The following is a 16,155-nucleotide window of genomic DNA, read 5'->3' on the forward strand; positions in this document are numbered from 1 at the left end:
CAAAAATAAATCCCTCCTCCTTTATGTTGTTTCTGTAAGACATTCTAGCCACACCCACGAGACATAACCTAGCAGAGGATCAAGCAGATTTTCTCCTCCCAGCCATCTTAACATCGACTCTATGAAGTCACCTCAGTCCATGCAGACACGGGGATAATCCCAGAGAATGAGGACAGAGAAAAGGATCAAGTGTGAGACCCTCTCCTAGGTGGAGAATGCAGCTTGCCGGAGACAGTGGCTTGCCCATCATCTGCTCCCTGCACTCCCGGTTTGCCCGGGTGTACCTTGCCTTGGCTTGTGTTTCCTGTGCTGCATCCTAGCAGCAGGTAACCTCCCTTGAGCCTCACAACAGTCCAGAGTGTGAGCAGGCAGGTTAGTGCAGCTAGTTCTGTTACTAGGTAATGGCATTTTAAAAGTTGTTAAATGAGTCACTGAAGCGACTCTCTCAAAGAGGCTTTAAAACACACACACACAGTGTGCCTACCTGGCCTCTTTCTCAGTCCTAAAACACTGTTTCCCTATGATTACTCTGGGTCACCTTTTGCTTTCTGGAACTATTTCCTTCTCTGAGCCCCCCGCCCCTGCCTTCTACACTCAAGGTGCACACAATGGCTGGATTTTCTTCTCAGTCCCCATCCCGGCAATCCTACTTGCCTTTTCTCCAACAGAAGCGCACTCTTTACCTTTGCTGCTCCTTGACTGACCCTGGAGTCTGTTCTTTCTTATCTATTATCAGCCTCCCTGACCCCTGCTTGGCTGGGTCACCTAATTTCCCTTCTACCTCAAGGTCTTATTAGTCTTGCTCCAGAAACCCACAGCCCTGCCATCATAACAAAGGATGTGTGCATTTGTGAGGACCACTTTGCAAACTGATGTAGCCGGAGAAGGGCACCTTGCTGCATACTAATAATGCTTTAATCACATGGTCCTGACGTGGCTCCGCGGGGAGAGATGAGCAGAGATGAGCAGTTTTTGCTGCATCCCAGTGTGACTGAAGAAGCCTCGGTTTAAGGAAGCAAAGGCCATGAAGCATATGATATCACCAAGAAAATCATAATGCTATATGATATTATGCCAGAAAAATTAACCACTTTCAAGAAGCCAAAGGAACCTGCTTGAATGTAGATCAACACATAGTGAACTGGATGCTCTTCTTTGTTGTCTGATAATAGTCTTACTGGGAAGGTCTTGCTTGAACATGACCTGGGCTGCTGGAGAATTGGCTCACCCTCTGATGGCATGTGGATGTCACAAAGGATGTGTGAGCATTTTTTACAAACATAGGTGATTGATCTCAACAGTGGAATCTGTACCCACAGCACAGCATGTTCAGTCTAGCTTTGTTTGGGGTGCTCTGCACCCTATTTTCTTGGCTCTACCTGTGAACAGTGTCCAGGACCTGCCTCAGGCCTTCTACCAGAAGAAGGACACAACAGGCCAGGATGGACGTTTTTTGTCTGTCTGGAGAAGATGTTATTTCCCATTTTGCTCAGGGAATACCTTGAGCCTAAAACAATAAACATAGAAATACCTTTAAGTTTCTGGGCTCTGTCTAGAAATTCATCAGTTTTTAAGAAAACATGGGGAGAGAGAGAGAGAGAAAGAGAGAGAGAGAGAGAGAGAGAGAGAGAGAGAGAGAGAGAGAGAGAGAGAGAGAGAAACAACTTACATATTTAATGAAAGACTAAACATAGCCTTGTAATTTATCACATGAGGGACAATTTTGGGAATCAGAGCAAAAAGCTACACAAGGCAGTAAGTGGCTGAACCCCATTGAGGGCCCCCCTCTTAGAGTGGAGCTTATCTAACTTGTCTGTGTGGCTCAGCCCAACACTGTCTTCTTTCTCAGTCACTGGCTCATTTACAATAGGTATTGAGTTAGGAATGGCAAGTATAAGACACCCAGGTGGTGGTTTTCATTAGTGATATCATAAGGAAGACCAGAGAGGAACTGTGTGGCCAAATTCCAGATCAGGTTTTGGGGTCACAGGGTCAGGACAGGATAATCACAGCTCTGAAGCCAGCAGTGGTTCCAACTGCCTGGGTACATTTGGAGATGGCTCCAGTGTGTGAGTGTGGGGGATGACTTTGCAAACCATCCCTTTGCCAGGAGCTTACTGCAGTAAAACTCAGCCCTCTTCTAACCTGGCACTGCACCACCAATAGGATCTGGGAGCTGAATTCAGGCCCCTGAATTCACAGCCATGGTGCTGAGAGCAATAGGGGCCATCTCTGATTTTGAATCCCAGTTTTACAAAGTACTACAGCCCAGAGCAGACATCAGCCCACTCTGCAGAGCACAACCACCTTTGTCCTTCACTGGCCTGCCTCCCACTTGAGGCAGAAATGAATGACCTTGACCTCAGCTCCAACCCGCCAGTGCAGTGCACACAGCTCAAGTGGGGTCCTCGTGGCCACCATGGGTGACTGTGCTCACGGCCCAGCTGCTCACTGGCAGGGCTGCAGGGCGCAGGACCTGACACTGCGGGCCTTTTCTCCCTCCTCCACTAGCAGCCAGTGGGCGGGCTTGCTCCGCCAGCTGCCATGGCAACGGGAAGATGGCTCTGTGGTGCCCAGAACAGATGTCACATGGGCCGCTGTGCTTGTGTTGGGGGTGGGGAGCTTGGGGGGGGGGGGGCACCAGGGGAGGGGCTGCGCCTTTGGAGTTAAATGGCCCCACCAGAGGGAGTAAGTCACATTTGGAAGGGAGTGCAGAGCAGTAGAATCTATTTTCTTTCTTGTCCCCGTCCTTTAAGTGCACTAAACGTACATGCACAAACACAAATGGCCTTTCATCTCCGCTCCTGAGGTGCTGGAGGCTCGCAGCTTTCTGGGCGGACATGAAAGCTGTTATCTCTCCAAGCCTCAAATGAACAGTGCCTCGGTGGCCCAACCTTGAGCAGGCAGCCCTCTGTTGTCTTTAAGGGACTGGCCGGGAGGCTCCATTCGGGTGAGTCCAAGGAACCTAGAATCATGCAGAGCAGAGACCAATCAAGGGGAAATTGAAAGGCAAACACACTGGGTTCTGTGGGCAACGACAAACCCAGCTCCAGGCTCCATACGCTTGCCGCTGAAATGAAAGAGTCCCTATGTCCCCTTCCTCCTCCCCATGGGGTCTCTGATCATATCACGCCAAAGGCCATTTTATACAGACTAAACTGGGGCAAGGCTTATAAATCTACCTGTCTGAACGCAAAGGCTCTTTGTCCCTGGAATAGATCTATCCTGGTCCGACTGCTGTATTAAAAAATTTCCACTGCTTTCCATTTCTCCTATACAGAACTGATATATATATATATATATATATATATATATATATATATATATATATACATTAATATGACAAATCCATATTCATTGGTAAGATAAGATATTATGTGAATACTAGGAAAATGCCAGGCATCAGTGGCCTATTTTCCTCTCTGAGACTCCAACCTCAGACCATGGGAACTTGGAGACAAGGGGGTGAAGGTATAGGTGCTATCTTAATCAGATGCATGACAGTCATTGCATGTGTGGGAGGATGGGGAAATGCTACATATAGTTATGTTGCACTGGGGTTTAATTCACAGGACCGGCGTGCTCAGAGCGGCTGCTTTGTGCCAAGGAATGCCACAGGGAAGAGGGGGAGGTGAGCAAAGCCAAGAAGATCTCATTCATCACCAAGAGGCAGAAACAGCACAGAAACTCTTATAATGGGTCTGATGAAGTGAGTGTTGCAAGCAAAGCATTATGGGAATGTGGAGAGGCAGGCTCTGAGAGAGGTGTCCTGGGGTGTGAAGAGACAAGTAGGAAGAATCTGGAATTGACAGAGCACCTGTGCTGTGACAGACATGTTATATACACAGCACACCGGATGGATCACAGAACTCCCTAAGAGGCAGTCACTGTTTTTATGTCTTTTTTTTTTTTTTTTTTAAATCAGGAAACCCATGCTTAGAGTGGTTTACAGTCCAAGGTCATTCACCAAGGACACAGCCATGCTGCCCTGTGTTTCTGCCTACAGACCGACAGAAGACGCAGCCCAGCACAGAACGCAGCTGCAAGCGTATCTGTCATTTTCTGATCTTCACTTAAACGGCAAGGTTCAGAGATCATGGGTTTCAAACAGTCCCTGCAGCTTACCTAACACACGTAAACACATAGCAATTAAAAGAAAAAGAATCGTTCATCTGGATGTAGCCAAAAATCTTCTCATGGATTACAATGGGTGCTACTGGGACTTTTCCATGTTCTTGAAAGATGAGTGGGGGTGGCCCCACAAACTGTATTCATTCATTTAAGCATCACCCTATGTTACTAGGGGGGTTTTTGTGTCTATACACAAAATGACCCATCTCCCAGCCCAGAAAGATTGCTGTATTTTAACAACAATCTGGCCTGCACCTGAGATCCTCAGGCATTTGTGGTTCACCTGAATGAAAAGCAATGATCAAGTGTGAATGATTGCCTGACAGTGCCCAGTTCTGTGCAGCTCTGGGAAGCTGCCCCTGCAAGCCAAAGTCCCCCACAGAAGACTAGCTTCCTTGACACTGCAGTGAAAGTCAACAACCACCAGGGGGCAGTAACACAAACCAGATATTTTTCCTCCGGGCCTGAATGTGGATGTGCCCGGTTTAATGCGTAAAGCCCATTATTACAAGCCTTTCCTCTCCCCACCCCCTATTAATGAACAAATGCCCAGGGGTAATGCAGAGATTTCTAAATACAGTGCAAGAAAGGGCAATCTGTACTCATACACAGGGAGTCTAACATGCAGTAATAAGTGGAAATGAAAATAATCAAGATGCAAGTGAGCCATTAGGCTAAAGAGCTAGCCCTCTGTCTGGCTGCAAACACAGAAATGCAGATGCCTGGCTCGCAGAAACGGGCATTTTAAAAATATTTATTTCACAAGTTCCTATTTAGAGTTCATAATACTATCCATAATTACAACCTCCGAGCTCCAAGAGGGGGTCTAACAAGAATTCCATATCTAGTATAGAGCACAGAGAGGGATGGTTCTCTCAGCCTAAGGTAAATGCATGAATTATTCAGGAACTTCCATGGGCATTTTAAATCATAACTTTGTGCTGTAAACAATAGCACACGTTAAAAAAAAAAAAGGTAAAAAGATGAAGAGCTGTCTAATCTCCAAGCCATAAAACAGCTACTGACACCCACAGTCTCCTAATGGTTGCTGTAGCGTTCCATAGGAATCCGTTGGCGTACTTACAGGTTTTAAACATAGCAGCAGAGAGAATATAATAACACGGAACCTACTTCTTCCCTGGGAACAAAGAATCCGGGATGATTCTGCCATTTTCGTGACAAAGGGAAGATTACGCAGTCCTTTCTTTTAAGTTGTTTGGAATTTGGGGCCTGTGGAAAAGGTGACAAGGCCACTGCTAGCAGCCTAGTCTCCGGAGTCACCCCATCACATCCCAATATTCATAACCTGATAGATTACACAGCTATTATCCACGCAACATGGCTGAAACACACGTGGAATTCTGAGTCAACTGACCATAACCCTCTACATTTTCTATTGAGGTTGTTCTGGGAATGAAAATGTACCCCTCTGGGCTTCAGTTTCCTAGCAACAGAGGTAGGAGAACAGATCTTGCCCTATGCCCTTGTGTGGTGTGAAGGTCATTCGGCATAATGGGAGGGAAAAATGTTAAGAACCCTTGAGATTTATGAAGACTCTCAGTGTGTGTCTTCTCTCCAGTTCACAGGAGGAACTGGAGCTGCAGAGACGAATCCAAGGTCACGTAGGTGAAGCCAGAGCCAGGGCCCCAGCTGGCTCTTCTCATCCAAGGCTATGATTCTTCCCTTCCCTCCTCGGAGCTGAGCACACACAACACAGCTGTCTCAGTCTGCTCTGGAAAAATACCTCAGACTGGAGGCACACAGCAGGACTGTGGACTTTGGTAAAGGGCAAAGTATAGCAAGGCAGGTTGTATTGCAAGGCCCCTTCTCCTGCCTCGTAGATGTTTAGGTTGTGTTTACACATCTTCCCTGAACACAGGAGTAAAAACAGAAAGTAGCCCCCTGGTGCCTACTGCCTTTTCTTCTAAGGACGAAAATCCCTCCGTGGGAGCTCTATCAGTATGACCTCATCTAACCCAAATTACCCAGATCAAAAACCATCACACTAGGGGAGGAGAAGGCTTTAGCAGAGGAGGTTCAATGGAGAAATCCCAGAAATATTCAGCCCATAATAAAAGACAATATGACGGACTTGTTCATCTCCCCATCTCTTTAATTTAGGTCAACAAATATTCGCAGGGCATGTGCTAGGAGCCAAGCACAGTTGCAGGCACTGTGGACACAAAGATGAATAGGAGACCCTGAAAGGATGGCTTAGGACAGAAAATGTCAGTATAGGTCCTAGGAAATTCCCTTCAGGGTAGGGTTTGTGTGACTGGTGAGCACTAGGGACTGTACAGGGACTGGTCGGTTACAACCTTCCCAAGAACTTCTTTCAGACAGCTCTGCTCAAAACAACTACAGTATGAGTCTGGATGCTAATCAGTACATAATTAATATTTGATAAGGTAATTAATTTATTAATTTGCTGGGGAAGAGAAAGAGATAAGTCATTTTCAGCCTACAGATGCCTGGAAGGAGCCACATAGGATCTGCATGTGCCTCATGGGATGGGGGTGTCACCAGTCCGGCTGTACTCTGGTAGTACTGGCATTGTGGAATAATTATTGCATATAATGGATTTCTGAGTTGAGGTGGCATAATTTAAGCTATTTTGGGGGTTCAGAAACTAAAAGGACTCAGCTTCAACTTATGTATATTGGATCACTACATGTGTGATATAAATGCACATGCATTAGATAAAAGAAAGGAAAATAGAAATATATGAAATGTCATTTAATTCTAATAGCAAATCTGTAGAGAAATTTGTTACCCAGAGAAATTAACTCAAGCTCAAACATACTAACTAAGGCAGTACTAGAACATTCTTGCAAACCATCCAAATGTTAATTTGAAAAGAGAGAGGAAGGAGAGAGGAGGGGAGGAGAAGAGGAAAGGAAGGAGGGGAGAAAGGAAAGAAGGAAGGAAGAAGAAAGAAGAAGAAGAAGAAGAAGGAGAAGGAGGAGGAGGAGGAGGAGGAGGAGGAGGAGGAGGAGAAGGAGAAGGAGGAAGAGGAGGAGGAGGAGGAGAAGGAGAAGAAAGACAGAAAGAAAAGAGAGAGAGAGAGAGAGAGAGAGAGAGAGAGAGAGAGAGAAAGAAAGAAAGAAAGAAAGAAAGAAAGAAAGAAAGAAAGAAAGAAAGGAAGGAAGGAAGGAAGGAAGGAAGGAAGGAAGGAAGGAAGAAAGAAAAAAGAGAGATTTCTTTTACAAATATTCTTCCAGCTGTAAGGATTACTTTTGCACTCTGTTTTCTGGTGTGCAACCACATTTTAGGAGTGAAGGTCTTCTTTGAAGGTAGAGGGAATAAACATGAAAATTCCAATCTCCTTGCAAAAGCAGATAAAGGCCACAGACAGTCATCCCTGCAAGGACACCCCTGTCCAAATCTGCACTTCTTGGGTATCCAGAAATCCTACAGCTTCACTCAAAGGCCCCAGGCCTTGGTAGGGAATTGCACGGTACACTGTAGACATGATGAGAGGGACTGTTACTGGATGATAGCGTGATGGTTGCATGGAGTCTGGGAGACCAAGCTAATGGCTGGGTCTCAGACATACACTAGATAGGTCATGGCAGAGTCAGACACTAGAGAGGGAAATGGTCCGGATGATATTTATGATGGCCACTCTGGCTGCCCTGTGTAGGCAGCTCTAGTAACAGAGAAATAAAAAGTTCATTGGCCCAGGAGCAGATGGTGGTACATGAGTGATGGTGGTGACTGTGGCTATGACAGAGAAGCAGGTACATGGGAGCTATACTCAAGGGCAAAATTCAGACATTGTGGCTTCAGTGTAAAATGCTTCTCAGAGGCTCCTGTATTTAAATGCTTGGTCCTTGTGCTCTGAGGTAAAGCACGGCTTTAAGAAGTGAGCTCATAGCCGGGCGTGGTGCTGCACGCCTTTAATCCCAGCACTCAGGAGGTAGAGGCAGGCGGATTTCTGAGTTCGAGGCCAGCCTGGTCTACAAAGTGAGTTCCAGGACAGCCAGGGCTATACAAAGAAACCCTGTCTCGAACACCCCCCCCAAATAAAAGAAGTGTGCTCGTGGGGGTAGGTCTTGAGGTCCCTCAGCCCCACTCTACTTCCTGTCTTTTCTCTGTTTCTTGACTGTGAAGGCAGTGTGATTGGCCACCTCATGGTCCTGCCACCATGCCCTCCTCACTAGGATGGGCTGTGTCCATCTTCAACTTCAAGTCAAAATAAATCCTCCCCAACCCTGACACTGCTTCTGCTCAAGTCTTTTGCCACAGTGAGGAGGACAGAGACTAATGCACCTGGGCAGCCTGGTAATGTGGTGACAAGGGGCAAGTGAGCACAGGGATAGATCCACAGTGGCTCCCAGGGTGCCATCAGTGGTGGGCACAAGAAGCCAGGCACTTGCATATTAAAGAGTCTTCAGTCTATGGCTTGTTGTGTGGACAAGGATATGGAAATAAACAAGTGGGTACACTTCTATGCAGGGATCTGGAAGCCATGGGGATTTTTAGGTCCATGAACCTGTGTATCATTGTATAGAGTTAGCATTTATACTACACAAAGAGCAAGGTGGCAGAAGCTTCATTGGTAGCACAGGTGGGGAGGTTATTTGAGAATACAATCTTTCCATCCCTCCATCTCTGTCTCTTTCTGTGCACTGCCCAGCCCCCATGCATGTTGGCCTTGCTAGGATGATGTGGCATTAGTGAATGCCTGGATGCAATCTAAGTGGGAAGAGAATCAAATAATCAAAGATGAGCTTTAAAAAAAAATTGCTGGCTGTTTTGAAGCAATCATTACATACTGTTTTGTATATTCCTTTTTGGGTGCTTTTCTTTAAATTACACATTGTATTGCATATAATGAAATGCACAGATGATAGATGATGAATTGGCAAATAATTGAAAATTAAGATAAAATTATAAAAATTATTTAAAGACTATGGCAATATAGAGATCATCTAGATGGCTGTATAGATGGAAGAGATGAGTGGATGGGAGAATGATCAGGTTGCTGGGAAAGAGGCTGTGTAAATGGATGGATGGGTAGACTAGGTGGTAGGTGAAAATATGGGTGCATGGGTGGGTGGTGGATAGATGAACAGAGAGACTAAAAAGACAGATTTTTAATTAAGAATATACTTCAGAAAGGTGTTGTGCTCATCAGAGTACAATATGCTCTAAAATATACTGGGGGGGGGGGCTGATTTGGGCTGATTTTTCTTCTCTTCTGACAAGAAAAATATTCAAAGAAATCATGTCTTCCATTCATGCGTCTTGAGGAGTTGGGCAGAAGTTAGGTCGTGTGCTTGGGCCACAATAACATCTATTAGTTTCAAGACCTACCATCTTCCAGGGGTTAAAATGCTAAATTCGTAAATGAAGAGGAGTCCCATTTTGAGTATGAAGGAATCCCACATAGACCACACACTTACCATTCCCAGAGGGTCTGATTTATTCGGGTGAGGTTGGGAAGATGAAGTATGGGTTTCACTCCTGAAGGTTTGACCCTCCTGCTTGGGCCTTCCTGCCTCCACCCACCGTCAGGAGATCGGAAGTGAGAAGAATTCTTCAGGTTGCTGGTGGGCCTGGGATTGACAGCCCAGCCAACTATGCAGAAAACCATACTTTGGAGGGAAAAAATCACTTTTGGTTTCTGGCTCCTCAGCACTCCTACACATCTAATTAGCTCAACAATCGGTCCCTGTGATAAAATCAGCTAATTTTATGTTCAAACGGCTGCTCTGTGGTAAGCAGTGCAGTCACTCCAACGCCACATATAAAGAAGTTGCTGAAGAAGCTGGTTCCTGCAGGTCACTGGGGGACAAACTAGCAGAGACTATCAAATTAGTAACCTAAGTCAACAGTATAGTTAGTATGCAAGGGTCCCTGCAGACACAGAGAAGATCAATGGCCAGGATGGAAGGCCTGTAATGGCGACCTCTGAAGGGGGAAGAGGGTGTGTGGAATGAACTGAAGGAGTATCTACTCTGAGCATAAGCCTGAATGTTTGGGGCAAGATTATGGAAGGCAAGAGTCTAACTGGTGTTATAAAGAAACGATGCCCCTAAGAGTAAATGTCTTGTCAGAAATTTGCCCAAGGTTAGCATTGATATAAGGCACAGGCAAGGCCATTCAGAACTGCTCTCTGGACAGCTATGGTGACAAAAGGCAGAATCTAGGACCAACCTTGGTGATGTGGAGCCATTTGGAAGCCAGAATACTTTTAAGGTAAATGTAAAAGAGAAGATGGTTCATTTAGCAAATAAAAGACAATTGTGTCACCTTTCATAGGGACATTATTGACTTATTTGGAGGTAAGTTTCAGATATCAGTTATACAAAGAGAATGGGCAGAAATTCACAGGAACTCTCAAGGTAGAAACAAAGTCTCAGAACTATACTAATACATACAATTTTAAACAAAGATACAGAGAGATACACACAACTACATCTAAGTGTATCTATTACATCTACACATAGATGATAAATTGATAGATGAAAACCAGGTCATAGATGATAAATGACATATAAATGATAGCTAAGTGGCAGATAGATGATACAGATACATAGGTAATTGACAGATGAATAACCAAAGATTTGTAAAAGATTTCATTTATATATGTAAAGTTAGAAGAGTGGCTGGCATTCAGTAAATACCCTTTTCTGTAGTTGCAATCTTACTATGACTGCCTCTGCCATTATAAGGCTGTTTATGCACTGCACATCACTCTGCTCATAACTTCTGTATCTAAAGCTGTCTCCCATGTGACTACATGATCGCAGCAGGAGGTCCTCCTGGGAAGTCACCTCAAGCTTTTCTTCCAGAGAGCCTCGTGGTGGGACCAGCCTTTGGCACTAGCAGTGTTTTCTGGCTAGGGCACAGAGCTGGTGGGAGAAGGGCACTTTGTGGATAATGGCTTTTGATGCTGCTTACACACTGTGATGGTTAGCTTTAATTGTCAATTTGATACAACATACAATCACCTTGGATGAGAGTCTCAATGAGGGCTTATCTACATTGGGTTGGCTTGTGGTCATGCCTGTGGGAGGTTGCCTTAATTAATTTCATTGATATGGAAAGACCCAGTTCACTGTGGGTAGCACCATTCCCTAGGCAGGGGGTCCTGAACTGTATAAAAGAGGACAAAGTTAGCTAAGTACAAGCAGGGAGGCAGCATGCATGTATGCATTTATTTCTCTTTCTACTGCCTGCTATAATATGGCTAGGTGACTTAAGTTCCTACCTTGATTTACCAGAGATGATAGACAGTAACCTGAAATTGTAAGGCAAGTTAACTTGTTTCTCTCTGAAGTTGCTTTTGGTCAGGATATGATATCACAGCAACATAAATGAAACTGGAATGCACCTGCTTAATCAGAAGCACTTCTTCACTTCAGGCTCTGGGGCTCACATGCCCATCCCACACTCCTTGCTGCTGTAGCTTGTCATGTCTCCTACCCTGAAGTAAAGTCTCCACAGCCAGAAGTACTCCACAGCCACGAGGCTCAAGCAACCTGTTACTGATATCAGCCAGTGTGGGCCTTACTCCTCTCTTCTACTTCTCCTGTACTCTGATCCTACCAACCATCCCAGAAAATCCTCACACACAAGTCCCTTATTTTGAATTCTGCCACTAGTGGGACTAGAGGTAAGACAGACATCATAGTGGTTTCCTAGATACCTACATAGTTGGCCTTATTATTCACACCCTGAACCCACAGGTACATCATGAGACACTTTGGTTCCTGGTTCAGTATCAAGATCTCTTGATGTTACAGTCTCCAGAAAGGAATAAAAGAAATGTCACAAAATTCAGCCCAGACTCATAGAGGGAATCAAGTAGGATAGTAGCCACAGGGACTATGCCCTAGACTGCCTACCATGTCAGCCAAGCTGACATCACAGCCTTAGATATATGATGGGAGGAGGGGACCCTCTAAGCATCTCTCTCAGCCCCATCTCCTATCATAGCCGATCTGACCAGGCCACCTCAACAGCAGAGAAGCTGCATCCCAGCCTGCTCCTCATTACCGACTCTACCACTGTGGTGGCTGTCCTATGCTTCACAGGTCCAGAGTAGCTACTAGCTCTGTTTCTAATACAGGAAATATCATAATCAAAAATTAAGTATCATCACTGAGCTCTAAAAATTAAAAGAACTCAAGTTGTTTGTAAGTGACCCAAATCGATGCTGGAGGAGATTTTTCCCTCAAGGATTATAGAATTAATAGAACAAATATTTCATGATATAATGTATATCTTTCTGATAAATGGTCTTATTATAATTAGGTTTACTGTAGCTGGCAGTGAAAAGTATATATCACAGGTTGATCTATGTCTTCCAGAAAGGATCTGTTGGAGCCTTAAGCTGTTAGACCACAACCTTATTTGGAGTTGGGTCTTCATAGACGTCATCAAGTTACATGAAGTTACCAGGGTTAGCCTGCATGTAGTAGGACCAGTGTTCTTACAAATGCAGGAGTGAGGAGACACACGGAGAGCGAGTGACATATGACATTGACGGGGAAAGCATCTGGACCTTTCCTTCTCTCAGTCCCCAGAAGCCCCCTTTGTCATTGCCTTGATTCCAGACTCCAGCTGCAGAACAGAGACAAGCAATGTCTGCGGGTGAGACGGATTCTGACAGAGCGACAGCACCTCATTCACCAGGATGAGCTGATTTTTTAAAGAAAAGTACACATGGGCTCACCCTTAGACACTCGCTATGCACATTTCTTTGGCACAATGGCGCTGCGAGGAGGCTGGCAGAAATGGCCTCGGGTATGGTCACAGGTGTACAGAGCCAAACTTCCCTCTAACACTGAGCTGGCCCAGGTCACACTGTCCTGGGGAGGAAAGAATTGGGGGATCCTACCTTTTGGTATTCTTCCTTGGATCTCAGGGCTGCTTCCATCTGCACGGCGGATGTGGGATAGACTGCTGACCGGTACTGTGTACCAAAGTCATTGCCTTGGCGCATGCCTGAAGGTGAGAACAGAGAGGATCAGGGGATGCTGGGACACTAATGCTGGCACCAGTGGACATAGTTGTTGTGACCAGTTTTACCAAGTGCTTATTTTAATTTTATCTCGACATTAGTTTCTTGAAATGAGGATGAAATACATGTTTTAATTATAATGAAGAAGACTAGGGAGGGGACTCAGTGGTTAAGAGGATGCCTTGCTTCTAAGGGGACCTGAACTTAGTTCCCATCACCCATGTAGGGTGACTTACAACCTGTAACTTCAGCTCCAGGGGCTCCTATGCCCCCCAGTCTTCACTCAGCATACACACACCATTTTCCCACATGCATGTAGTTAAAAAAAATCGTTAATGATAACAAATGTTTCTAAGCTTCGGTAAACTTATCACAGTCCTGGATTATACTAGCTACTCCTTAAGAAATATTTTTATGTGAAAGCACTTAACAAATAACTTACTTATTTATCACTATGATGTATATGTGTTAGGTGGAGTACTCTAGGAGAGTCAGTTCTCAGACACTGCAGCAAACACCCAAGAGAAACCCACCTATAAGGAGGGAAGGCGGTTGGCTCCCAGGTTTAGAGTTTTCAGTCTATAGCTGCTGAGTGCCAGGGCCGATGGTGAGGCAGCACAGCACCAGGAGCACATGCTGGAGGGAGATGCTCACCTCACAAACAAGAGGAAGAAGAGGGGCTGAGGTCCCAATATCATCCCCTTAAGAGTATACCCCCCTCCCCCAATGACCTAACTCCCCAAGGCCCCACCTCCAGAAAATCCCACCACTTCTCAATAGCACCATGAATTGGGGAGTGTGTCTATACACAGAGACATCCGAGGGACATTTATGCAAACAGTAGAGAAGGGCCCAGCCAGCTCCTCCAGTGCTTTCTTTAAGATAAGCAGGAGTCTTTGCATAAGTAGTATTTTAATGCATGTTTCATAATCAGTACAGTTAAGACCAAGGGCTCAGGGTCACAGGTAAACTGAAGATTATTCATTTATATATTTGGTAGGCAAGAGAGATGTCTATAATACATTGCTTTGGTCCCCCACCCTGGACATTCTGTTAAAAATGGCTTCTGAGTTTGGGGAGATGGCTCAGTGGGTAAGAATGCTTCTACCCAAGTGTGAGGACCTGAGTTAAAATTTCAAGAACACACACACGCACACACAGATACACACACACACACACACACACACACACACACACACAGAGAGAGAGAGAGAGAGAGAGAGAGAGAGAGAGAGAGAGAGAGAGAGAGAGAGCCATGTGTAGCTGTGTATGGTTAGAGGTGGGAAGACAAGACAATTACTGGGTCTTGCTGGCTACCAGGTTACCTCTAGGTTTAGTGAGAGACTGTCTCAAGATGGAAAGTGACACAGCTGGATACCTGGTGAAATTTGACCCACACACACATGGGCACAAATGTGCACTCAGAAGTGCACACTAGCACACATATGTGCACATATTCCATACACATATGTCACACTCACATGCTCACACATCTACCGTGACACTTAGTTTTAATTGCTAACTAGACACAATCTAGTGTTACCTGGAAAAGGAGTCTCAGTGAGGCTAGATCTACTGGCCTGTGGACATGAGTGTGAGAAATGTCCTTAATTAGGTTCACTGAGGTGGGAAGACCTACCCTGAATGTGGGTGACATCGTTTCATTGGCTGCCCCCTCCCAAGACTGAATGAAAAGGAGAAGAGCCGGACTGGAGAAATGGCTCAGCGGTTAAGAGCACTGACTGCTCTTCCAAAGGTCCTGAGTTCAAATCCCAGCAACCACATGGTGGCTCACAACCATCCATAATGAGATCTGATGCCCTCTTCCTGTGTGTCTGAAGACAGCTATAGTGTACATACATATAATAAATAAATACATCTTTGAAAAGAAAAGAAGAGAAAAGAAAAGAAAAGAAAAAAGAAAAGAAAAGGAGAAAAGAAAAGGAGAAGAGCCAGCTAAGCTGGCTAGCAGGCAGGCAGGCAGGTTTTAGCTGGTTTTCTTTGTTCTACATTTCTCTACTTCTTCCTTCTTTAACTATCTTCACAACAGCTCTGATGTAAGCCCTTCACTACATCCTAACCACCCTGCTGCCATCTGCTTTTCCTTCGTCCTACTCACTGCTGAACTCAGCTGCCCACTTCCTGCCCTGGACCCTTCAAAAACGGCAGCTTCTTCACTCCCGGTGACAGTCTGCACAGTTGAATCTTTGGTCCTCACCCCTTCCAGGCTTCAGTCACATGATACCACATTCTCACCAGCATTCATGTGACTAGACCCCTGGATGTTCTCAAGCCCAGCTTCTCTCAATGGCCTTTTTCCTTTGATCTCTGGAATGAGCATCCCTCCTATGAAGCCTGGTGTAGGCCCTGCTTTACAGCACCTCCCAGCCTTCCCTTTGTTTCCTGCAGCCCTTCACCAATGCCTCCCACCATAGGGTGTGGTGATAAAACCCACAGATCTGCTGCAGGGCACAGTCCAGAGCTGGGTCCAGAAAGCTTCTGATTGGGGACTGTTGCTATGGCGTGAATATGAAACTCCCTCACAGACTCATGTGTTGAACACTTGGTTCCCAGCTGGTGGCACTGTTGTGGAAGGTTCTGGAACTATAGCAGGGAGGCCGAGCTGGAGAAAGTAGGTAACTGGGGACTGTTTGTTCGTGAGTTTTTTGTGCCTTGTTTGCTATAGTGGGGTGAGCATGCTCTGTCTTATGCTCTTTCTGCACCATGGGGTTCAGAGTCAACAGAGCCAAACAACTATGTACTGAACCCTCTGTAACTCAAGCTAAAAATATGCCTTTCTTCCTTCGTTTCAGTCAAATCTGTGGTCACAGCACTGAGAAAGTAACTAGCACAGTGTGCAGACTGAGTGAGTGAGCTGCGGGTCATCTTACTGTGTGTCCCTGGTGGATTGTCCCACTATGTGACCCCCATCTCTGCCTCCAAGCTCCTTCACATTTCACTCCTCTCCCCAGGGACATGACTTTAATATTCCTCATTATTAGAGCAAAACAGGATGAAGAAAATGAGCATGCTCTGTAACTTGCTCCTAT

General features: G+C 45.5%; 1 protein-coding gene and 1 long non-coding RNA gene across 11 annotated transcripts in view; one reads left to right on the forward strand and one right to left on the reverse strand.

Annotated features, from left to right (window-relative positions):
* Window positions 1-16,155, reverse strand: part of Msra (methionine sulfoxide reductase A) — a 333,283-nt gene that overhangs the window by 74,825 nt on the left and 242,303 nt on the right. For all 10 annotated transcript variants that reach the window (NM_026322.4, XM_030247606.1, NM_001253712.1 and 7 more), the window contains one exon: window positions 12,983-13,089. In NM_026322.4, coding sequence (NP_080598.2) covers window positions 12,983-13,089 — 107 coding nt within the window. The remainder of the gene's footprint in view (window positions 1-12,982; window positions 13,090-16,155) is intronic.
* Gm52129 lies at window positions 1,908-12,900 on the forward strand. Its single transcript, XR_003951176.1, has 3 exons — window positions 1,908-2,950; window positions 3,573-3,709; window positions 5,711-12,900. It is a non-coding gene; the product is annotated as a predicted gene, 52129 (long non-coding RNA).

The sequence above is a fragment of the Mus musculus genome, chromosome 14, assembly GCF_000001635.26.
Source record: "Mus musculus strain C57BL/6J chromosome 14, GRCm38.p6 C57BL/6J".
Lineage (NCBI taxonomy): Eukaryota > Metazoa > Chordata > Mammalia > Rodentia > Muridae > Mus > Mus musculus.